Source organism: Ochotona curzoniae, unplaced genomic scaffold (genome assembly GCF_017591425.1).
Source record: "Ochotona curzoniae isolate NIBS_2020 unplaced genomic scaffold, NIBS_Ocur_1.0 contig_3432, whole genome shotgun sequence".
NCBI classification, from domain to species: domain Eukaryota; kingdom Metazoa; phylum Chordata; class Mammalia; order Lagomorpha; family Ochotonidae; genus Ochotona; species Ochotona curzoniae.
Genome location: NW_024465859.1, coordinates 12,783,553 through 12,810,069, shown reverse-complemented (window position 1 = coordinate 12,810,069; position 26,517 = coordinate 12,783,553). Strand labels below are relative to the sequence as shown.

General features: G+C 38.3%; 1 protein-coding gene across 11 annotated transcripts in view; it reads right to left on the bottom strand.

Moving 5' to 3' along the window:
* CD44 (CD44 molecule (Indian blood group)) overlaps nt 1-26,517 on the bottom strand; it is an 84,078-nt gene that overhangs the window by 19,639 nt on the left and 37,922 nt on the right. For 4 of the 11 annotated variants that reach the window (XM_040980103.1, XM_040980104.1, XM_040980106.1 and 1 more), the window contains exons 4-5: nt 22,249-22,317; nt 19,037-19,270 (exon numbers count right to left, since the gene is read on the bottom strand). In XM_040980103.1, the coding sequence (XP_040836037.1) occupies nt 19,037-19,270; nt 22,249-22,317 (303 nt within the window). Of the gene's footprint in view, nt 1-1,261; nt 1,364-3,953; nt 4,086-5,506; nt 5,636-8,090; nt 8,215-8,655; nt 8,770-8,818; nt 8,847-10,828; nt 10,955-12,299; nt 12,429-14,466; nt 14,587-19,036; nt 19,271-22,248; nt 22,318-26,517 lie in introns of all 11 variants that reach the window. The other 7 variants (XM_040980096.1, XM_040980097.1, XM_040980098.1 and 4 more) reach the window with 7 other exon arrangements.

Genomic DNA, 26,517 nt, shown 5'->3' with positions numbered 1-26,517 from the left:
CAAATTTATACAAGGAAATAGGTAACTCCCTTCTAAAGACCAGTAAATTAAAAACACCCTTTACTCTATTTTTAAGTTGTTATTGCTGTTTTTACTCTCATTTGGGGAATGGATTCTCATTATTGCTTGCTGGGCAAACACAAAACTCCCAACGACATAGATCCATTTCAAGTTGAACGATTGCCCATATTCCAAATCACTTTTGGTATTATTTCTTTTATATTCTAAGAAAGGTTCTGACCTCTGAGTTGCAGGTACAGGCACTCCATAAAACATCCACTTTAAGCCATGCCCACCACCAGATAAGAGAGACATTCACCAAATCCCAAACTCTACTATCAGAGCAGAAGCCAAGAAGTATGTGGAATAGAAGCCTGAGTCCTTCATTGCCGGGGCCATTCACAGGTTTATTTGAATCTGCTGTTAAGCTGTTTTTATTACTGACAATGGACACATATACACTAGTCATTGTGTGTAATAAGCGGCGAAATGAAGCTTTCTGAATTCTGGATTCCTTTCATATTTTTGTTGAGACATTAGGAATGATTTTAGCCTTATTGTTTTATACCCCATATATATGGTGGACATTAAGGCTACAAGAAGTTCAATATTGCTTTTTTCTAGACATTTAGCATCTTAGTCACAACTTTTTCTTTACCCTGTGCACTAATGGAATTTCCTTAATTTCTATGATTATCTGATTCCAAAAGTGTCTTCTTCACAACCATGAAAGCAATCCTATCTTTCTCCTGCCTTGAGAGGAAGAAAAATGGGAATGAAAAAGAGATGGCAAGAGGACCAGTACTATGGAATAGTGAGTTAAGCTGCTGTGTGCAATGTCAGCATCTTGTATGGGTGCTGGCTTAAATCCCAGGTCCTACACTTCTGATCCAGCTCCCTGCTAATGTGCTTAAGAAAACAGCACACAACAGGCCTGAAAGAATCTACAGGTCCCTGGCTTAAGTCAGACCCAGTCCCTACTGAATAGCTGAAGTTAAATAGAATTCCCTATTCTTACATCCTTTAAAAAGCAAATAAATAAAGACATTGGATGTAAAAGGCACCAAGAATGAAGGCATAAATCATGTTTAACAACACCACAAGAAATTTAGGCAATGAAGACAGCTGTGCATTTGGGGCTGAGCTGAGCCACATGGCAAGAAAGACACCGTTCCACCACCAAAGCATGGCATCTCCACTAATGTGTGCAGGAGCTAACATAGGAAGACAGGTCAATAAAGACAAATGCCATCATTCTTACGAGTTGTCACTGTAAGAGGTCCTGTCCTTTCCACGTCTTCCACTGACCCTGTACTTGGATCTGGAGTTGGTTGGGGCATTGTACTGGGACTGGTCTCTGTATCTGAAGGAATTAGATAAATGTTATTTCCTGATTGTCCCCAACTGCTACCTTAAGGCAGTTTATGGTCTACAGGTGAATTATTTTTATATTCAAACCTGGATACGAGAAAAGAAAGCACATACTGGTTAATATCCTCATTACTTTCTTCAAAAGAGTGACACAAGAGGTAACAGGCCTTGCTTTGAGGGCTGAATTGTAGGAAAACTGTGATTTTGGTTTGTGTTTGCTGAATCCAGAAGTTGCCATGAGCCCTGCTGACTCTCAAGCCTGGTCCTTGTGTGACTCACTCTCTTCCTATGCATGGTCTTTCCTAGACATGTGTGATGTGAACATGGGGAAAAGACAAGGCACACCGTGGCACAGATATTATTTTGCCACTTCTCTGTTGCCAGACATAAGAACTTCTTAATGGCATTGTTTCTCGTTTAGCTTTTCTTATGTCACAAAATAAACACATAATAAAAACATAAAATCACCATCCCACACTGCCCAGGTGGAGGCACCAGGAAGTACAGAGGGGCAAGAAATCAGAAGTGGTGGATGTTAATGAGAAATTTTTTCTGCCAGTGCCAAGTTTGAGACATCTTTAGATTTTAGTACAATGTTTAGTGGTACAGAAATTACACTGAAATTTTTCTAAATGTGTTTTATTATGGATTTAGTCTAATGAAACATTAGAGTGTCTTGAGTGAAATAGAGACCTGACAACCTACAGAAGAAAATCATCAATATTATTAGCTCTGCAATTCAAAGTTCATCCACCTGGCTGCCTCTGGGGTTATTTAATCATTTCCAAATGACCCCAGAAGATAGTGTAGGAATACAGAGCACCTCCATTGGCACTGAAGCCTTTAGATGCTAAAAGAAGAAAACATCAAGAACTTCAGAGTACAAAATTATGACTATACTATCTGCTTTCAAAAATAAGAAAGTCGAGCTCACTCATTCCAAATCATAAATAGATACTATCCCAGAGAATGTTCTGCCTGTTGCTGAGCAGTTCATGTGCTGATAACATATTTGCTCATCTTCTCTTCTACAAGTGGAAGCTTTACGAGGTATCAATCCGTTCCTATAGCTGGAACCAATCATATTGCCCTTGATATGATCTCCATTTAGAAGAACTGCCTTCAACAACATGGAAATTAACTGCTCTGAAGTTCTTTTACTGGCTTGGTTTTCTAGGAAGGCTGTCGGAATTCCCAGCATTCGTGTGCATGCACATGTGTACTATTTCCATGTATGACAGTTCAGGCAAAGGCATTTTCCTTTATGACAATCAGATCTATCCACTTTGACATTCCTTCCTTGGCTTTTCTTATTTGGTGCCTTTCTTTATTATGGAAGTCTCTTTTCTAGAAAACCTTTCTTGCACTTCCTTTCTCTGAAGATCCAGGATTTACCGAAAACTTCAGGTATAATCTGACTTCATCTGAGGCTCCTTAGAGAGGGGCAGGAGTCCTCTGAATTTCTTTAGTTTACTACTGGCAGTCTTCATATGTGTTAATGACTGACTTGTTTTTTCAGGTATATTGCGACGCTAAATATTTTTATTTGCCAGCTAAATTTCAAGCTTCATGAGAGAAAGGGCCATGAATGGTATGTCTCTGCATTCCCATAATGCCTTACACATTAGCAAACATTTGATATGCACTGTACTTTAAGAGATACTACGTCACTAATATTTGGGTAACACGTACTTCCAACAAGATGAAACTGCAAATTTGTTGGATTCACTTTGGAGATAATTGGGTGGTTACTCAATACTAGGAGTCATTGTGATCTTTACAATTATTTCAGTAAGATTTTTGTTATACATATTTGGTGATTTGGATCTTCATAGTACATTCAATTCTATGACTGAAAAATTCCATTCCCATATTGGTTAGAATTATTTATCTCCCTTTTGGGAATGTTGCACTTCTGTATAACATTTTCATTTTATTTAAACATACTACACAAGTAACTGTATTTATTGATATTGTAAGGAACATGAATTCTTCAACATACTAAAATTGAAAGAGGAAGGGTAGCACCAACTTCTCAATTTTGAAAATTCTCTCAAGTAAGCTGTTGCTTGTTATGACAAAGGGAGTTACTTAGAAACATTAAAAATTGATTAAATAAAATCACAATATTTTACAGGGCACTGTCTCCTACTTTAGGGAGAGTATAATAATATAGTTTTCTGAGCCTCTTCATTACTGTCTACCGTAACTATTCATCAGTTTTTGACCTTTTAATGTCAGTGAAAATAGTCATTGAATCATCATTTTTATCTTCAACAACCTTGCACTTAGAATAAATGGAAAAGACCTCTGGAGCACGCTTCTTCAGAGGAAATAACTTCCACCCTTCTCAGTCTAGCACTAACTCTTCTGTCAAATTCTTTACTCTCAGACCAGGAGTTCATATTCAGATCAATTTGCACATCACGCTTAGCAACACTAACTTTGAAGAAGCCTCAAATTGCTTAGGCATATGATTTGTTCTAAAACCAAGAGAATAGTTCCAGAAAAAATATTCTGGACCTCAAAAATATTAGTGGACTCCAAAAGCTGAAAACATAAAAAAGCTCAGAGGTTATTACCGATCTTTGTCTCTGTTGGATGACCTCGTCCCATTGGATGTGAGATGGGGTCGAAGAAATCAGTCCAGGAACTGTCCTCTTGATTCTGGGTTGTCACTGTCTGACTGGGATGGCTGTTGTGGGCTGAGGCTGCTGTGATCACGCAATTCAAGGAATTGTTATTTGACACCGGCCAGCGATACATTGAGGGTTTTTTTTTTCTTTAATATATATTTTTTTTCTATGACAGCACAATGAAACTATGTTTTTTTGGTAAAGAAATCAGAATAATTTTAGCAGGCTTGGGTTCTCACATGCTCATTTTCTTAGCAATCAGCATGTGAACTAGAGGACAGATAAATATGAATGACATCATCAATAGACAGAGGATGAGCAATAGGTATCAAGGGAAGAGGACAAAAGATGGCCCCTGGAACAATGCCATGCTGTCACAGTGCCCTAAAGAAGACTGAAGTATAAGCACTTGTACAGGTGATGTCAGTCTCAGACACCTGAATCCCAGTGAAATGCATGTTAGGTGGGCAAAGATCTAGAGCAGCAACCAGTAATGGCCTCTCAAGTGCAAAATACAAGAACAAATGCCATTTGTCTCTTGAGCCTCAATGGCATCCGTTAGAAGCCATATCTTCTAACAGTTGGGTTTATGGCATACATCATGCAAGGAGACAAAGCATACTTCTGCTTGATTCCAAGCTAGTAGAGAAGTAAAGGCAGAAAATATTGCAGAATCATCCCCTTGGCAACAACCATCCCACACAGCCAATCACTGAATCCAGTGTTCCACTGGAATTCATTCAGGTGTTGCTATGTATTGAAAGGACACTAAGTACTCTACGTTGCAAATGGAAAGATTATTCTTGATACCAGATAACTCACATTCTTTATAAGGTGTGGCACATTTAAACACTTATGTTACAAAGACAAAAGAATCACACCGGAGCTTGTGGAGTCAAGTTATCTGGCATTTCTCAGGGATGATGACAAGACTTGAGTTTAATTTCCATAAAACCCACAACTCAGAAATAGAGAAATGACCTTTTTGTAAGGATAAGAAAAACACAATATTATACAAATGAAATTACCAACTATTTGATTAAAATGTCAGATGACATCAGATACATCTTTATTTTCTGATAGTATGTGGTTGCATGTCTCCCAACACTGAGGTTTTGGAAACATATTTCTCACAAGCCCCAGATTTCATTAAATCATATTGTAAAATCTGAATGCATAACACTCAGCAGATTTTTTGACAAGCCCACAGGGAATATTTTACAAAATAAGGTCTCCTCACTAAGTTCACTAGAAATCTATAAAACCAGATCCAAAAATGACATCCTTTAGGGTAGACTTCTACTCTTTCTTTGATATGTTCATACTATTCTTGTTCAGATGATTTGTTATGAATATTTAAAGTTTAAGCTCTAGTAATTGCAGTTTATTAAGAATTTTAGCATCTTGTGACAAGTATTCCTTGCTCAGTGTCCTTCCTGCTCAGCATCTAACTACAAAAGAAGTTTCCACTCAAGTTTTCTTGTTACATTATCCATTACCCGTTATCCCTTCTGTTGAATGAGAGTCTTCTCCAGTTGTCTGGGGGAACCCCCCATGCCATTCATTCCCAAACCACTGTTCTTTCTGGGTAGCTGTTTCTTCTGTAGTGTTACTAGGTATCGCCCAGGCTGTGAGAAGAATGTCATTGGTGAGCCATGATTGTCCAATTTTCTTGCCAAGAACTGCTACATATATTTCTATTTTAATGCATTATACAAATAGAGAAATGAGGATAGAACAAAGAAGGCAGCAAGGAGCTTGGCCAAGAATATTCTGACAGGGCTGTTAGAAGCTAATTGCCCAATCCTTTAAATTTGCAGATGGAAAACTGAGACCCACAGTAGTCTTATGTTGTTCAGAATCATGTGGCCATATTAAAACAAAGACTAGATTATAGTCAGGAGCTCTCAATGCTACTTTAATTTTTCTATGTTTTATGGGTTCATATATACTGTCAGAGATAACTGCTTGTTCAAAGAAAAATCTCTTTGCTCTGGACTTAAGAGGAAGAAGCATTTTGCAAAACAACTTCTGAGATCACTGTATGACTAGGACTTCACAAATAAATCAAATAATTATAACCTCACAGGAGGGAAATGCAAAAGCCATGAACTTATCCAACATGGAAACTGCTGAGATGACTGAGTTATTCTCATGACTAATGACACTGTGGTATCTAAAACTGCTGAAGAGGAGGGTGGTATTGTAACTGTGCTAGGCCACTGCTTGGGACTCGTATCCCCTCATGCTGGTTTTAGTCCTAACCACTCCACTTACGAATCAGGTTCCACATAACGTTTGGTACGACAGCATTTCATGTGTTACAACTCAGCAAATTTCTAGCTCGATAGGAAGAAATGATATCTGAGACTTACAAAATTGAAGCTTTTTTTTATCATCTTAGAAAATGTCCCATCTGCTATCGAAGAAACTTCTTAAAATAAAATTTACTGACTATTATTGAGGAACTAAGTGAGGAAACAGTGGGGGAAGGGAGGGAATGGAAAGGGAACTCCCTGAGCCTAACAAACTGTATCATAAAAAAAATTAAAACATAATAAACAAAATCAAAACTGTCTTACTTACATCAGTCTACTATTGGAATTAGCAATTTTCCAAAGGGTAGAAAAGTAAAAATTTTAAGGTTACTTTCTAACAAAAATGAAGTTAGAAAAAACACTAAATGTGATTACAAAAAGGAAAAGACTAAAATAAGAGCAGTAGTCTTTTCATCACTGCTTTTACAGCATAATGAAACCTTAAGTTCCCAGTAACTCCTTTTTAATTTTTAATGTAAGTATAAATAGATTAGCAGAACACAGAAGAAAACAAAAGAAGCTTTTTCATTGCAAAAGAAACGGAAATGTTCATTTGATAAGGCCCATTACAACCAGAATCCCTTTAATGCTAGTAAGAATTGATTTAAAAAAAATTGTAATGGTTGTCAAAATCTATTATTTGGTTTATCATTGATTTCCAAGTCATGATTGATGCTCTCCAATTACATTTTGAAAATCTCTCAAAGCAGCTCTTCAATTTTAAGGTGCAACTATCTATTACAATTTCTAAGATCCCCTGTTAGATGGCTTCAGAATCCTATTGCAAAGACATCTTTGCTTTCTGTTCATTTTCTTTCTTTATCTATCTTAATTCAATCCACAATCTTTATGCAAACATCAGGTCTACTGGGAAGCCTCAGAATGTATGACACAATTGGACATTCAGTACTATGGCTCAGGATTTATTAAGTCCTCTCTGATGTTTGAAATTTTTCTTTGTGACCTGAAGTCATCCCTCAAATTATGAATTTCTAAGATCTTGATCTTCTGGGAAACATTCTCTTACATTTCCCCTTAGGACTATTAAAGGTGGTGAGAATGATGCTAAGCCAGTTTTCAATATGATACAAGCTCTAATTCCAAATAAAAACTTCTTTTATTCCAAATAACATAGATTCTACTCAAAGGGACTGATGAGACAGGAAAAAATATAAACTTCTTCCTGGATGTCCTGGTCATATTCTCATAAACAAGTGGTGAGAATTGAGATTGTTCTACAATTTGAGATGTTTGTCCATAAAAGAAATAACAGTAATAACACCAAAGCCAACCCTGAGGCACAATAACTAAGACTTAAAAATAGAAAAAGATCATTGTAGAGTTCAAATACGGGCCATATTAGCCATTGATTTTCCTCTAAAGACTACAAATGATGTTTTCTCCAACAAGATGAGAAACATAACTGACAAAAGAAACTGAGTTCACCAAAAGTATTTACACAAAACAAAGATAATTTCATTACTAAACCTTTCCTTCCAGATGCTTCTACTCAGCACTGAAAGAATGCAGTTCTCATCATGCATTTGCATAAACATATGTAAGTCCCCCACATGGGACCTCTAAGAATCATCAGCTCTTTAAACATTTTGATCTTTTGGACAATCTGATAAATTAGCATCTTTCTTCCAATTTTTAAAAACTGTGTGAGGATTTGCAGATTGTTGTGCATAAATAGAATGTGCAGCCAGTAACTAACAAGGTCATTCCTGTTCTCCAGAATGTCTCTGCTAACTGGTCTGCAGACTTCTTACTTGTGCTTGTAGAATGCTGTGTGTCCTCTTCATCATGATGCCCATGGTCAATCAGAGGAGGTTGTGGTGCCTGAGTCCAGTTTTTTTGTTGAGCATTGATGCCATTTCTGTCTACATCTGCTATGATGACGGTAAGAACACTGTGACTTCTTATCAACCAAACTTTAGTGATTATGTTTCCCCATTATTGGATACACTATTCTACAGTTCTATGTCTAAAAATGAACTCTGAATGTCTACTCTCAATCATTTTGAGGGACTTCACTAGTCTACTCAATGGGCATGCAGTTACATCATGATTACTTATTATTACCCTATAATTTTAACAAAGATAACACCGTTTGTTGACTTTTATAATAAAACAACATAAAATTTCTTGTGTCCAGATAGAATGATTGATAAATAGTTCTGAATAGAATTGAGTATCCTCATGAAAATTCATTAGGAAATATGATATGATAAAACTAAATTTCCCATTGTGTCCTAATGGTTGACTTCTGTAGTGCCATTGGCTTTAGTTGGAAGGGGACACGTCTTTAAATGTGCATAACCCATTACCAGTCATCCTTGTGGTTGTCTGAAGTAGTAATTCTGGATTTGAATGGCTTGGGATCCTTTGGGTCCAGTCCTGATTCTGTTTTGTTTGGTCAGAAATCCATGGTGTGGTTGAAGCTGTGATAATGATGATCGAAGCAATTAGCACAATAATTATTTCTTGAACCTTCATTGCTTCTTGTGCACATTTTTCCCTTCTGTAGACTGCACATTTAGTCATCTATACCAGGTTGTATAGATGGCTGCATGGAAACGGAGGGAGGGGAAGCAACAAAGGCCTTCAGCTTGATTCAGCCATATTGTTAAGAATCTCAATGTCCTTTGCATTCTGTCATAGAATACCTTCAGGTTCAGAACATGAGATCTTCTGGAGCAAGCAGCCAAAGAAGCTGTGGCAGTGAGAAGAACAGCTTTGAGAAGACCAGCCCTCCACCGAGGATAACCCAAGACATCAGAATCTTTCTTGTCCATGCAGTCTGTAGAAGCCCTCTGGGCGTGCAAGCTCAGGGATGTGCTTCACTGGCAGGTGTGCTACATGGAGATCCTCAGCTGGCGGAGTAGATGACAGTGATGACCATGACAATCACTTCATTTTGTTAGTAATTTTGGTTAGGAGAGAAACATCCTTAGGAGCCAGTTTTTCCTGTAGATGTTTCTGAGAAAGGATATCTATCTAAATAGCCATATGGATCTGCTGCACATTTCTGAATGCTTAGCAAACACTCCTGATATTTTCATTAAGCATCATAGATCATGAGCAAGCCACTCATCACCCATGACAGAGAAATAAGATACATACATTCAGTAGAAAAGGGCCGCAGGAAACCAACCACCATGATAGCAGCAAAAACAGAAGTGTACATCTGCCAGAACCCTTATATTCTAACCCAAAACATGACAACAACACAGAGTTGAAAGAGGTGACAGATGCACTTAACAGAAGGGCCGTGACAAGATCAGAATCTGGTTACTTGTAAATACATCCTAATTCTTTCAAACTTTATTTTGATTTAAAATTAAAAAAAAAACCCTCTTTTCAGAACTGTAATAGGTTCAGTTCTATTCACAATGTAAGAAAAGTGAGTTTACATAATTGACTACATAATTGAAAAGTAGCAACAATCATCTCTCCAGAAAAAAAGAGGTATCCTGAGGCACATTCATAGGTGATAAACAGAGAAATAAGTAGAATTGGAAACTATGCAACTATTTTAAAATGAAAAATAATAAGACAAGTTTTCTCCTGAATCCTGATCACGAAACATTTGCAGGTTGATCTTTCCCAGTTCATATCCAAGGGAGTTTAGCTCAAGTATCAAGACCACATCTATTTTGAAGGTTCTGCTTTAGCAAGCAAGATGATATCCTGAGCCGTAGATGGAGTAACAGTAAACCCTCAGTAGTTCTTCATTATTTAATTATCATTCTGAACTTGTTAAGATCAATCTCCTTTTTCCAGAGAACAAGTTCTGCAGAGGTGTTTCATCTAAGAATATTCTACTTTAAAGCTGGAACATAAAGATACCTAGTTCCTCTCATGTGCTTGTTGGATCAAGTCCATAAGTGCACATGGCTGAAAGACAAAGGTATTTTCGAACTGCGCCACTCCTGAACACCATCCATCTGGAGGAGAAGCTCTCAGGGAGACAAAAAAGAACACCTCACACAGCCTTTTCTCTAAGGACAAGCAGCACTGTGAAGGAGTCAGATTCAGGATTCCAAGCTCCACTTAGTAAAATCTTAGGTCATGATACACATATGAAGAAATAATTATCCAACAGGATATTGATTCAAATTTTACAAGTTTTAAAAAAATTTCAGTACATTTTTCAGTACATTTCAACAATGTTCTCAAAAACTTTTCATATTGATTACAAATTTGGATCCTTTATCTATTGGTTTCCCTACCTGACTTTAATAATTGGCTTCATTATTATTTACAGTAAGCTAACATCTAACATTTTGACTTCCCTTCGTCGACTCCCTGTTCATTTACTAAAACTGGATCTGTTTCTTTGCTTTCAGTCAAGTTTCAGAACTTAGACACTTCTGGAGAGCATAACCAAGGGTGCACTCAGTATTCACTTTAAATATTTTCAAAAAAATAGTATTAGGCATCATGCCAATGAATTGTTCAGATTTGCATGAATGGTTCTACTGTAATTGATTTTCTTACTGGTACTGGAGATAAAATCTTCTTCATCATCAATGCCTGATCCAGAAAAACTGAAGTGCTTGATTCCTTCATCTTCATTTTCTTCCTCTAACTCCCAGACTGCTGAGTTTGTGTTTGAATCCGTACCTGTTGTGGTGACTTACATTAATGGTTGAGCTGTGGCCAAGCAACCCATTTGACATAGGAAGAAACACTGGCCCAGGAAGTATAATGGATTTCCCAGTTCTAAGAAGAACATTTAAGATACAGTTGATTTCGATATGCCAAATTCTTATGCCCTAGTCTCTGAAGAGATTTGCAAAACAACTGGCAATAATCTTTACAACTGAATATGTGTTTAAGAAGACTAAAGAAAAATATAAACATAACTCTCACAGAGAAATCAAACCAACTCAAAGCAAAAAGGCAAACAAAGCTCCCCTGGTGCTTTCAGATGAATTTATTATTAACTCCCTAGGTTTATGTATCATTAAAGCAAAATGACAATAATAGAATGGAGCTTTGTTAAAACATTTGTAGCAAAATCTTGGATGTAAGCATATGTTGATCATTCCTAAATCGCCAATTTGTGCTCGCAATTTACTGGTTGTTTTGTCTTGATCTTCTCTAGCAACACATTGTAGCTTCCTCTGCAAATGAAAGGTACAAGGCAATTCCCCAAAACGTGGGAGAGACCACTTCTCACATCTATTAGTCAACCAAAATGTTGACTGAAAAGAAAACGTCAGTCAATTTTGAGCGTCTGTTTTTCATCTTGGATGCAATCACAGAAAGGAGCTAGAAGACTACTACCCTGCAGTTATTCAGCCTGTTCCTTTACTAAAAGGATCTTAGTACATATTGAACATGATTCATGCTATCTATGAAATGACTGCCTTTTAGACTATTAATGTCCTCCATTAACTTGGACATGCCAAATATCTTGGAGGACATTAACTACTACCTATTCCCATAATTATTCTAATAAATATTAACTCCATTAACTATTCTTGCAACCTCTAAGAATAGTTCCATTGATGGAAAGTCATTGCATTTTGTGTGACATTTTAGTTACACTATCTTATTTTCACTCCAGTAGTTTTTGAATATGTATGAACACATCTCCAGAGCCAAAATTTTGTTTTGTCATCAACAAACATCTGCTCCCTTTTTACAGTTTCTGTATTGGCCTCTTCCTGGGCTATAATTCTAGAGATTCTATAATATTAATTTATAATACTGAGTTATATTAATACTAAATTAACTATATTAAAATTCAGGTACTTGTTATATTAAGATCTATAATATTAATTCCAGAGAACAAGAAATCTCTTTGTTACTGCTCTAAATCAAACACTTGCATCTGATAGCACAGGATCTTCTAAGGTGATCACTAATGAATTTCAGACTTCAGTAGCATCCGATAGCTCCATGAAAGCTATTTAAAACTATCAAGAGAAAAAAATAATATGAAATAATCGTAACTCATTACCAGCCATTTGTGTTGTTGTGTGAAGATGATTCTTAGATTCTGATGGTTGAAACAACCATGAAAGCCAGTCGTGTGTTTCAGGCCTCTTGGTTGTGGCTTCAGAAGCTGTACCATTAGTGTTCATCAAAGCTGTTGTAACCATGATTGAATTGATTGTTGAAAGGTTAATTATTGGCTCCTAAGAAATAGTATGTCCTATACATTTATTCTTTTCCTGCTTGGAAAAAAATCTGTACTGCATGTAGATGGTGGAAAGAAAGGACAAAAGCAAAGAAGTTCCAATTCTCTGGGAGGCCCATTTATAAAACTTCAGAGATGAAAGGATCTTAAATATCATCCGGCTCATAATTTTCATCTTAAAGATAAAACATACATATGCTGTCCAAGTTTCTGACTTGTCTGGAGTCAAAAAGCTGAGTAGCCACAGGGATATCTGAAGGGCCGAATGATGGATGCCTTTGTGTTTCCAAGTCCAGAAAGTTAGAAAAATCAAATACTATCTCTGCTCCCTTGAGTCCAAAGTAGAGCCCATGCTGAGAATCTCAGGCAGATGGGTGCGCTTTCAAATACCGGGTTTAAAAAAACAATACTCTGAACTATACAATAATGAGATTATTCATAAAGTATTATTTTCCTACCATCAGGAAAACCACTTGGCACGAAACGTATGTATGAAATTCAACGACTAGATGTGATGCTTAAGCTAGACCATTTAAGATCCTCTCAAAGTCTGATAGTTTATGATTTGAAAGCCCAGCTTTTTCAGAGTTCTAGCCCCTGATATGCCACATCATTTTTCATGACCAACCAATATCACTCTCCAAGAATTTATGATATGATATTTTCCCAGAACTTACAGACACGTAATTCCAGAATTCCCAAACAAAAAGAAAAATGACACCAAATTAGAAGACTACAGAAGATGCCTTTTTGTTTTTCTCCAGTTAGGATCTGAGCCTTTTAGCAACCTGGCTGAAGGGAAGTTTTTCTCTCAGTACTGTGGTTGGCAAAGCATTTCAAATTCTGTTGTTTGAAAAGTAGGATAGTAAATCAAGATGACCGAGATTAAGCAACCCAATGATTCCACCAATAAGACCAGAAGCAAAAGTCTTGATTTGAAAAGTTCCATGGGCTGATATTGTAACCACAAAGCAGAAGAATAATAGTGGACCAAAACCTTGAGAACAAATTCAAACAGAGGCTGAAACCTTCATTAGATCCCCATATACCTAGGCAAGATAGGTTAGATTTCTTTTTTTTAGTTATCAAGAGAACCCAAAATTGACCCAACATGCAATGCTGCACCAAAAACCTTTTGCTCTACACCATTTTTGAAGATTCATGAAGATGAACGTTACAAACATTTTAAAAAATAGCATTTTCTTTATTTTGCAAACTCTGCCTTCCCCCAACATACTCGTAGCCTGACTTAGTCACTGTGAGATGACATAACATCAGCACTATTTTTCTTACATTATTACTTATAGAAACAAAGAGAATATAGCTTATCATCTCATAAAAAGCAAATGTAAAGGGCTATTGTTTTGCATTTTTACTACTCTGCTTTGCAGATACAATACCTAATTATTTTGAAATACAGCCATATTCTACAATGAGGAGCAATAAATGGAGACGTGTGTAATCTCCCATGATTGACTTTGAAATGCCTCCTCCCTCAAGCTCCAAAATAAAATATTTTGCAGGAATTTAGACATAATAGTCAAGCAACTATGGATCTGGTTAAAAGTCCTAGACTGACATGGGGCACAAGGTTTTCTCCTGTGCTACAGTTTTTCAAATGTCCAAATCCTCAAGGTAGCATTTCCATCTATTACAATTATTACTATTAGCTGTGACAATTAGATTATCAGCAAGCAGGAGTATATGCTTTCTAATAAACTTCTTTGTGGGGGACATTTTTCTGAATGAAGTTCATAGTCAAAATCTCTGTGGGAAGCATAATTCTGATTCTACAGATGTGGTGCCAGAAGATATCAGAGGTCATTCAAGAACATTCAGTCAAGCCCAAGATCCTTTGGCTTCTCTGATAGATAATAATATCACTCTGCTCCTTATTATTCACTAAAGGTCAGTGGATTGCCTTTTCCTTGTCACTGACAGACCTAGATTTCAGAACAACTGATAAGCAAAAGATATAGTTGTTTACCTGCAGTCGCTGTTGTTGAGGAGTCCTGAGTTGTAGGTTGTGAATTACCAAACCAGGACCATATCCAGTTATTTTGCTCCTGAGTTGTTGCATGGCTGCTTGAGTGCACAGTTGGAGTAACTGGATCAACTATGAAAATATCATTTAGTGAGTTCTGCTCAGTAGAACTTTTACTCTCAGTTCTGTGTAGACAGAATGTCAGTTTACATTACAGAAGGGAGACTAGAAAAGGAAAGCCAAAGCCGGCTTTATCTTTCCAATCTCCTGAAGTCTCCCCCAAATCTTAGAACTTCATAAATACAAATTTCATGATAGCATCAACATAATGCTACTCTTTCTGCAAATTGAACCCCTTGAATTCAGCTTTGGGGATCCCTATCTGTAAATATCAAATCTGTCTAGAGTTGTACTTCTAGCAGCTAGTTACAACAACCAGTACTTCAAAACTCCATTCACACTCAGTAACCTCAAGTCAAACTTTATGCTTGAGCAAGAACTCGGCAAAGGGTGCGTGTTTAAAGTGTTGAAATCGGATAAAGCTGTCTCAGATATCTACCTGTCACTCATTTGCTGTCACTTTTGATTCAAAATAACCTTGTGTTTCTGGAAAAAAAGAAAACTGCCAAACTTAGAACAACTCTGGATTCTTTTCAAATGAGAAGGATAGTCAGGAATACTGTACAGTTGCAAAAGTTTCTCCTTGGACTGTCAGATTCATCTGGAATAGATGAATAGAAGAATAACAAAACGAACCAGTTTAAAGATACACACTTTTTTGAAAATCTGTTGTAAAAAAAAGTTGTAGCTTCTCTCACCAAGAAGGAAGGAAGGCAGGAAGGAAGGCAGGCAGGAAGGAAAAAAGAATGAAGGAAGGAAGGAAGGAAGGAAGGAAGGAAGGAAGGAAGGAAGGAAGGAAGGAAGGAAGGAAAGAAGGAAGGAAGGAAAAGGGAATGAAGGAAGGAAGGTGGAAGGAAGGAAGGCAGGCAGGAAGGAAGGTGATCCCACACGTACACACTGAGCATTTGCCTGTTCTCATGTGGCTTTGACTATCTGATGATGCACCCCTAAAGTCTGCAAATCAAGTCAGAGCCTTTGATCAACCATATACCAAAAGCCAACAACTAGCCCTTTGTGTACATCTCATGAAGGATACATAAGTTCACATGAGAGAGTAGAAATATCTCAGCTGGTCTCTCCCATGATGCCCCAGATAAACCTGAGAACACCTTGAAAATTCCAGACACCTCATTTTCATCTCAGAATCTTTATGAAAGATGTTTGATTCCCTCATCCTCACTCTCAGGTACATTACCCGCCCCCCCAAAAAAGGCACAGCAGGAAATGAATATCCAAGAGCAACACAGGATTAGGTATTATTTGCTCCTTCCAAAAGGAGTTATGCGACAGAGAAAAACGGAAAAAGCTACTGCCTAGCCAGAAGAATGTCCAAGTTTCCCCATTCAAGTAAGCCACATCAGTCAGACAAAAAAAAAAAAAAAAAAAATTTAAAAAATTGGCACACAGAAGTAGAGTGCTCCAACGCAGTAGTCTGCTTCCTGAATTAGTTTAGGTTTCTTGATTCCAAAGAATTCCAGAGCACCAGTAAGAAGAAGCTGATGAAATCTTCCAAAAATAATACTTATAATAAATAGTCTGCAGGAAGTCCAGACCTACTGAGATGGAAAGCAAGTTCTTTCCAATTTTCTTGCCACCCACTAAGGATCCTTAAGGAAGGAATGGACCAGCTGAGCCATGACGGGCTTCTCTGATGCACTCAGCCAGCCCTCCTCTTGACCCTAACTTCCTGCATGCATTAAAGAAAGCTGACAGGCACTCCTCTTACTATGCTCCAACTCGCAGTCCAACTGAGATAAAGTTTGGGGAATTTCCTCAAGGGATTTAGAAAATTTAATTCTTCTAAAAAACCCATCAGTGCTTTTTCTGGTATGCTGCATGTTATGTTCAGGTTTCTACCACATTGGTTTCTTTGGAAACTTTCTTTTCATTAATTGATCTACTTGGAGCTGCCTTTAACCTTATTAGATCCCATAGCACTTCCGTGTCTTTCAGGTTAACTTTGCACTTTCTCTGGTGCACAAATTATACACTCTCTTTCTTACCTACTAAAACTAACAGCTAAGTCTTTTGGAAGAAGGAAAGTATTTCTTTGAACTCAATCTAAATCCTGAACTACGCTTTAGTCAAGTTTTCATTTTGGACTAGTATATTATCCATGAAGGTAGTTCCAGTTCACAGCTTCAGTAACTAGAGCTGGACCTGGCACAGAGAAGATCTCCAATGTTGGTTCAATGAATGACAATTTCCCTAATCCCTACTTCCTTTCAATAGGTCTTTCTAATTGTGTTTACCACTAGAATATAAGTATTAGAATTTACCTTTTACATAAAGGAGTCTCCAAATATACTGGGTGACTACCTTGAGCAGAAAAAGTACAATCTTTTTTAAGATTTATTTTTATTGCAAAGTCAGATTTTACAGAGAGAAGGTGATTCAAAGAGAAAGATCTTCCATCCATAGGTTCACTCCCCAAGTGGCTGCAATGGCTGGAACTGAGTCAATCTGGAGCCAGGATTCAGGAGCTTCCTCAGGATCTCTCACATGGGTGCAGATCCCAATGCCTTGGGCCATCCTGGACTGCTTTTCCAGGCCACAAGCAGGGAGCTGGAAGGGAAGTGAAGCAGCCAGGATTTGAACTGGTGCCCATGTGGGATCCCAGAGTACGAAAGGCAAGGACTTTATTTAGCCATTAGGCTACCATGCCAGGTCCCAGAACAGGAATAATTTTGAAGAAATATACCATGGATGATAATAAAATATATTTGGGGCTCACATTGTGGTGTATCATACTAAGTAGCCATTTGCAATGCTGGCATGTAACATGGGTGCTGGTTCAGTCCATGGATACTTCACATCCAATCCAGCTCCCTGCTAATGTGACTGGGAAAGCAGTGGAGGATGTATAATTGCATCTGGAGACCCAGAGGAAGCTCCTGGCTCTTGCCTTTGACCTGGCCTAGCCTTGACTGTTGTGGCCATTTAGGAAGTGAACCAGAGATTGAAAATCTTTCCCTGTCTCTCCCTCTTTCTCTGCAACCCTTTAGAATAAATAAATAAATCTTTTCAGAAATTAAAATAAAATACATGAATTGTCTTTTCTAAAACAAATGCAAAATACTTAATAATTAATATTTTATATAGGCTATTATTGGCATGGATGTTAATCCATCGTATCCCCACAAAGTGTGTTTCATCAGGACTTTCCTTTTTGGCAAACAATGGTAATTTAGGGCAGTATTTGTACTGGTACAAGCTGTACCAGTAGAACTGCCTTCCTAGTTTGCAGAAACCACTTTCAAAAAGAGTTCCTTACGGGACTACAAACAAAAAGATGATGGCATTTCCAGAGAGCAAATAACCCAGAAAAACATTGACAGGATAAGAAGACCTGGTTTCTGAAACACTTTAAAAAGTGCAGGAACACCAAATCCATTTGTATCGACCCCCGCCCACCAGCAGATTGCTAAGAGAAATTTAAAGCCCTGTTGATCAAGTAACCACAAATTAAGTAAGAGTGCTGCGGAGGGGTCCCTGGCTTCAAGGTGACATGGAACTGAAAAAGTCACAATTAGGAGTATTCACAAGTCAGTAAGTTTCTGCCACCCTATCTGGAAGCCAGAGTTCTACCTCTCATGAAACATAGCCAGGGAAACAGAAAAGCTACTCCATACTATGAAAAATAATCCAGATACAGAAACTCTCGTTGAGTTTGAACAGTCCTCCAAAGGAAGTAATGTGGCCAATCTGGAAGTCTGTTTTAAAATAAACCATAGCAAGAAAACAAAGAGTGAAGTGAAGGAGGCCAGAGGGAGATGTAAACATTGTTCAATGGAACTGGAGCTCAAAGGGGCAAATGTCAAAGCCATCCAACACAGCACTGACGTCCACTCTCTATGCAGTACTCACATACACATGCAGTAAGCATCAGGAACCTCCCACGCAGATGGAATACAGATTGGACTATAGAATTATTAAGCTAATATAATCAGAGCAGAAGACTGCTGCGGGTGCATTCCTTAGACCAAAGGAAGGGGATTATTTAATAAGTCATGGTGAGTGTATGAACTTGCATGAATAAAACACAATTATAAAAATCGGGCTAATGGAATGGTATGGAATGGCATGCAATGAAACAATCAAGAACAAGAAAGAAATCTATAAGTGTGAAAGCAGTGTTTGGATCATGTCTGGATTACCACAATACTCCCTGGGGCTGAAGGCATAAGGGAAGTCCTTCTTAAAAAAAAAAAAAAAAAAAAAAACCAGAAAAATCTTCCAATATTGCATTTCTTAAACCAAGTAAAACAATGTAGATGGAAAAAAATGCAAGCAGTCATAATCAATACCCAGGGAGCTAGCCCAGCTTTGCCAATGATGTCACCTAGATGCTAGAGAAAGATGAAAATCAACATAGCAGTGCATTTAACACTGAAAGATGAGATGCTTTGTCAGGGAATGGCTATTATAAAGAAAGGTGATTCATCCTCCTTACTGGTAGTTGGAATATGGTCCAAGGGATATTCTGTGTCACTTTCTGCGGTTGAGTGTGCGGTTGGCAAGTGAGTAGGGAAGATGGTAGCATCTGGTGTGTTCCTTTCCACAGAAAATCCACTGCTCACGTCTTCATCAGAACTGTTGTTGCTGAGGTTGCCGCGGTTGATGTCATCAGGGTTTGTTCTGTATTCCCCTTTCTTGGTGTAGCGAGTGCCATCCCGGTTAACAATATCTGGGAGAGATAGAAATTGCCTTCAGAACCATCACAGAGGATGCTTTTTGAACACAGGAGACTATAGATAAAGGTGGAGTAGAAGGACTTTGATTTTTTTTGTTGTTATGAAAAACAGTATCTATCTGGTGGTAGGATACAGCGATTGATACACTAAGAAAATGCTTTCTTCCCTGTCTCCCACACACCCTGGAAATGAAGAGAAGAATGCAGTGGGAAACCCAGCTTGACATCAATCTAGACAAGTTAACTCTCTAAACTTAAGTTGCCTTATTTGTAAGGTAAGGATAATGTTACCTTCTGGATGTGTTTGACATCAGCATTATGAGATGCATTGCAAGCAAAGAGTTCATCACATTACTCAAAAAGATAATTCCTCAAATGAGAGTTCTTCCACCCAGCTCCCTATTTCCCTTTCTGAGGTACACATATAATCTGGTACTATTAAGTCCACATGTCCCAGAAAGAATTTGAAGCTACAGATTAATAGCCTCAACAGGGGAGACTGATTTTCAAGATGTTGAAGAGTTTGATTTTCTCTCTAAGGAGCAAATTGAGTCAGTTAAAGAGAACTTCCAGTCTCAGCTTGGACATCAGTGTGCTTAAATATTGACAGAGCTTCTGCCCTCCTCTGTGAAAACCTATCTTCAAATAAACCAGCACAGATGTAAAGATCAGAATCTTTCATTTTTAAACAAGCCGATGAATCTGCCCATTGTTTCTCCCCCATAATATTCGCTGCCTTTAAATCTGGTCCATGTACTATACAGATGGGCATAATGGAAAGTGACTTCTACTATATTGCATTGGTAAAACTCAGGATTTCTTTTGTCCACCTATCTTGTGTTCCAAAGTGTAACAATTAAGAAAACGTAAACAAGATAAAACCCAAAGACTTGATAGTCTCGGCGGATGAAAGTTAATGAGGATTTCATCGTCCCACCCATTTGAGTCTGGACCTTGAGAAAGATCTCTGGGGACCAAGGAAACCAGGGTATGAATTGATTGGCTACTCTAGGCCAGGCATGTATTAGACAAACTTTCTTGAGTTTCAAGGCAATTATGCATTATACAAGTGAGAAAACTGAGGCTCAGAAAAAATAAATCATTTCTGTAAGATTGCACAGGTCATAGGAAACTAAAACTTCAAATCAGAACCAACAGAGGTAGTTCATGTTAAAAGGAGGTCCACCGCAGTGTGACCTTTCAACCGCAAGGCACAGGCCAAGGACAGTTTTGACCTAGCATTGTGAGGCCACATTTGTATGGTATAGAAGGATTCTCATCTCCCTAGCACCAGCATCCACATAGCCATGCACATTGTCAAGGCCTGACTTTGAAAAAGGAACCCAAAGGCTGTAAGACTGACCTATTTCTTTTTTTTTTTTTAAAGATTTATTTATTTTATTGGAAAGTCAGATATACAGAGAGGAGGAGAGACAGAGAGGAAGATCTTCCGCCCGATGATTCACTCCCCAAGTGAGTGCAACGGCCAATGCTATGCTGATCCAGAGCCAGGATCCAGGAACTTCTTCTGGGTATCCCACATGGGTGCAGGGTCCCAAAGCTTTGGGCCCTCCTCGACTGCTTTCCCAGGCTACAAGCAGGGAGCTGGATGGGAAGTAGAGCTGTCAGGATTAGAACTGGTGCCCATATGGGATCCCAGCGTGTTCAAGGTGAGGACTTAAGCCGCTAGGCCGAGGTCGACTGACCTATTTCAAAACTCCAGTTGAAAGGCAAGAGTTTGATACAGGCAATGATGCATGACTTGGGATGTCCACACCCCATTTCAGAATGCCTGGGTTTGGGTTCCAGCTCTGCTCCCAGTTCTAGATTCCTGCGGATGCCTCCCTGGAAGGTAGCAAGCAATGACTCAAGTAGTTAGATCCCTGCCATTCACGTGGGAGACGTGGATTGAGTCCTTTCTTCTGAGGCAAATAAGACAATGAAACAGAGAACAGGAGCTCTCCCACATGGGTGTCAGGGACCAAATTCCCTGAACCATCCCTTGTGTTCCAATGTGCACATTAACAGGAAATGGGAGCTGGGAGCACACCTGGGACTTGAAGCTCAGGCATTGTGTATGGGATATGTGCGTCGCCACAGGCATCTTAACTGCTATGCCAAACACCCACTCACGGGACACTTCTTAATCCTGTTCCCTACAAAAGAGAATGTGGCTCAGACCTAGAGCCTTAAGCAGCTAGAAATCAAGAACAGTATTAAATTTCTCTTATATTTAAATTGATTTTTAACAATTGTCTCTTTAAGGATTTATTTATTTTTATTGCAAAGTCAGATTTTACAGGGAAAAGGAGAGTCAGAGAGAAAGATCTTCCATTTGTAGGTTCACTCCCCAAATGGCTGCAAAGGCCGGAGTTGAGCTGATCCCAAGCCAGGAGCCAGGAGTTTCTTCCAGGTCTCCCACATGGGTACAGGGTCACAAGGCTTTGGGCCATCCTTGACTGCTTTTCCAGGCCACAAGCAGGGAACTGGATGGGAAATGGAGCAACTCAGACATGAACTACTGCCTATATGAGATCCCAGCGCATGCAAGGCAAGGATTTTAGCTGCTAGGCTCCTGCATCAGGCCCCAGAAATTGCCTTCTTTTACAACAAGTTATGTTGCTGTTTACATCTGCAGTTTTATTTTAAAATTGTATTTTAAGTAGAAAGGAATGAGTCGATTAAAGAGAAAAAAATACAAAATAAATTACAATGTGGTATACATAGGCAGGCCAAAAGAATGTGAAAATGATTTGGGAATGTGTGAAGTTTGAGAAGCAATGCATTGGTGCAAACAGCAAACCAGACGATAACCAAGCCATTGCTGGACAAGAGGAAAGAGTGTTGACTTAGAACCAATCTTCCTCAGACTTAGGGAAGTAGCAGAGATTCTATTCTAATATATACCAGAGGAATTACACCTGACCCTCTCCTGAGAATGTGATCACGGAATCGAGATAAGAGATACGTACTTATGGTAACCGGTCCATCAAAGGAGTTGGGCAGGTCTGTGACTGATGAGCAGTCTTCTCCGTCTGGAGCTACAAAGAAAATAAAAAGGTGTGAAAATCGTAAGCAAAATCTACCCCCATCCATTCAGTTAGGATGCAGTTTTATTGTAGCTTATCCCAAATAACTTTTTTTCCTGATACTTAATAAATCTGCTAGGAACATCCCTGCCTTTGTAATGGATTCATTTTTATACAATTTCATATTTTTAAAAATTAAGAAATGTATGAACCAGCATAAGAAAATCATTTGAAGTCTCAGAAACCTACAGAAATAATTTTTTAAAAAAAGCATGGCATATACATGCAAACAAGTGTTTATCCACATACGCCAACATGATAATTAAAAGATGAAAAGTGGTACAATCTGTAATTAATTTGCTTGATTAAAATGTTTCAGAACAAATGTCTCTAGTGTTCTTTTAAGACATCCACTTATGTTACAATCTTTCTCAGTGTCTTCCATACAAAGACCACTCCTCAACGTAGAGCTCTGATCTGGTCACTTTTCCCACGGTACGTAGAATGCTTCCAAAGACTATTCATTTCGAATCTCTTATCACAGTCACTTCTTTTACCTATGTTTATTCATCTTTTATTCCCTACCTTCTTCAGGAATACAGATCTCTGCCTGCACTGTGCGTCTGTCTGATCACCCACAGAGTCACTTATGGCCTGCCTGTGAGTGGCACTATCTGAAGCCCCTTGACAGCTGGCCTGGAAAATCCATCACAGGAAAGGGTGGATTGATGGTAAATGAACTAACAAATGATTAGATGAATGAATGGTGGAGGAGGAGTTGATGGGTTGGTGGATAGATAATGATGGATATATGAATGGATGCATAGATAAAGGATGTATTGGGGATGGATGGATAATGGATGGATGGATGAAGATGGATGGATAATGGATGGATGGATGAATGGAAGGTAATATGGAGAAAGGCAGACTGATTATTATCAAGAAAAAGGCTGTTATCACAAGCGTTTTAAGTGTCCTACCATAGATTGCAAGATGTTTACAACACTAAACAAAAACATAGTTTGAACAAAACAAGTTTTGGTTGCTTCCTGCTTGCTGGAAACACTTTTTCTACAGATGAAGAGGACATTCTTTGCTTGAATATTTCTTTATCCTCATAGTGAAAATAACAGTCAGCTTTACTCATTCAACTAGAAAAAAATAGGTTTTAAGGAGAGTCACTCATGCCAATCTAGAGCTAAGGAGACTTCTGAGAGAAAAATCATCTTGTTGGTGAAGCCATTCTTCACCATCTGATCTAAATCAACCCTTTGTTACTCCTTTCCTCCTTTCATCACTGCATGTCCTCTTGCTCTCATCCACTCACTTCCACCACTATCTGAAATGATCTTACTCATTTCACTTGATAGCTATCTTGGCCACCCATCTGCCTTGGCCAGAACATTATGTGTGGCCAGGCCAGAAATACTCATAGCAATTATGTATCAGGTGAATGAAAAAGGAAAAAAAGTTACCAGCATCACTTCCCAGTAGTCCATTTTTCTGGTAATGTTAACTTCCAAATGATCAGCAAATATGATTATTTAAACATTTAAACATCATGAAACATTTAGATAAATTCTAAAGGGTAGTACTTTAAGAGGTAACTAAGTTACACCTGTAAGATGTTCATTTCTTTTTGTAAAACGTTTACTCCACACCTATTGGACAGATCCTATTTCTGTTCCTGCCTCTCAGAGTTTAACAAGTTCATGGGGACAATCATAATTATGATTTCTTTGGCTTTTTATTCATTTCAAAAAGTTTCTTCTGTGGCCCAGCTCAACTGGGTGATCCTGCCTTTGGAAGTGGCAGGATACCATATAGTTTGTGTTCTGGTTGTTCTACTGCCCATCCAACTCCCAGCTTGTAGCCTGGGAAAGCAATTAAGAATGGTCCAAAGCCTCAGGACCCTGTACCTGCCTGGGAGATCCAGCAGAGGCTCCTGGCTGTGGCTCAGCTCAGTTCCAGCCATTGCAGCCATTTGGGGAATAAAACAGTGGGTGAAAGATCTTTCTGTCTCTCCTTCTCTTTGTAAATCATTCTAACAAAAATAAATACATCTTCAGAAAAAATTTCAACTCTTCTCAGTTAAAATAAGGACATGGAGCTAATTAGGCAGATGTGCAGACAATTCTATCCTGTATATCTTGGGGATGTTATTGGAGATACGCCTAACCTAAGAGATGCTTCTGATGTTGGCATGTTGCCACCACAAGAAACAGGCCTGAAAATATGGCTGGAGATACAAAATTCTCTCCAAAATTTATGCCCTGTATGGAACATTCTCCTTTCAAATGCAAATACAACCATAGGAAACAGCCATGCAGTAAGGGTTACCAGGAAGTAAGTTGAATACAGAATAGGGCACATCAGAAACAGGAGACAAGTCTGTTAATGATGACAGAATCTGCTCATGCAGACTCCCTTCACGCCCCATTTCACCTGAACTTTCATAAAGAATGTCAAGTCTGGCAAGCACACTAACATAGACTGTGACCCAAATGTGCAGTTAATATATTCATGCTTTCATGTCAGACCCAGGGCTTCATTAGACCACTTTTCATTCTGTTTAGTGAGACAGCACTGTTGGACAAACTAACCTGGTAGGGGTCTCTGAGCATGAAGTTTGTAAGGACTGTGAGAGGAACTTGCTGGTGGGCTACCTTATTAAAAAAAAAAAAACCTTTGGCTTCACTTTACCACAGTATCTAAGAGAAATGGTAATTAGTCAAGCCAGTCACTAATCGCTAGGCACTAATAGAAAGGCACCTTCCTCCAGACTTAATGCATCCTTGGTATTTGATAAGCATTCCCAAATAAATGAATGAGCAGATAATAAATGAATGTGGAAGGTTTTTTGTCTTTTATTTGTTTGTTTTGTTTTAAATTCTATCTTATCAAAAGAATGACGCATTCTACTGAAAGCAAGCATTTTGAAAAAAACTAATTCAAATCTGTTTTTTACATATTCACTCAGCAGGCTCCTAGTGGACCTTCACAACAGAGGGATGAGGCAATAACCAACAGAGTAGTCTTCAGGATCTTCCTTATAGTTCATTTTTAAGCCATAGGTTGTGCTTTCCAAAAGTATCAGTAAAATTTAGGCTTATTGAAGCCATCAACTTCTGTCCCACTGGCTTTGATCCGTGGAGCCAGTTCATTGGCAGATGGCACCACTGGACATCATCACATGCTTCCAGATATTATGCTAAAACAATCCAGGACCTTCCCAACAGAGGTTTTTCACTGACCAGCAACTCGTCAGGACCAACCTGGCTCTAAACCGAGACAATCTGAATTTATTTTACCATAGGTTTTCATATGTTTCTCTAGTATCACTATTTTTCATCCTGTAGCTTCAGTAAGATTGCTAACTTCTTTAAGAATTCCAACTTCTGGTTCTTTCCTACACTCTGCTTACCTCAGTACTGACTACACAAAGCTAACCAATAAAATTGTCATTAAACTTAAAAAAAAAATCAGGGTAGTTGATCAACACTGAGCCAATTGGGGAGACAGAAAAGAAAAAGAAGAACTTTACTTTTCATTTTACTACTGTAATCAGATCATTTTGGAATACAATAAACCACCAATACTTCTCAAGCTTCTCAAACACACTAACTCCCTACCCTCCAAAGAGCGAAATATTAATCAATGCTGTTCCCTGTTCTGTGAATAAACCTAGCTTTGCGGGCAAAAGTAAAGGTGGGGAGAAAAATCATGGGAGCAGGCTTCCCACATAACTTCATGTCCGGGCAAAAAACAGCATTTACTTCTACCTTTTTGAGTTAAAGTTCTGAGAGTCCACATGTAAACTAGGTGAGACAATGCGGGTAAACAACTATTCAATTTACTGCATATACTCAGTGAGCATTATTCAACTGGAGAAGCAACAAGCAGAACCTAGAGTCACCAAAATATACACAACATTTGGCACTGAACAAATCTCTTCACCTAGAACACAAACTTTCCCCAAAGTCTTCCTCTGCTTCTTTACACCAGGACAGGGCCTGCTGGAATCCATGCCATGCAGTGTCTACTTCTTTTTGATTTGCTTTGTTTTTAAATTATAATATCTTTAAAATGGATATTCTGAGTATGGCTATGGGAATTGAATACAAGTTATGTGTTGTTCAGCCTAAGCTGAATTCCCCTTTGAGTTAAATTTCATTTGTGTTCTTTGCTCATGTAGCAGAAAGGCGTAAACAT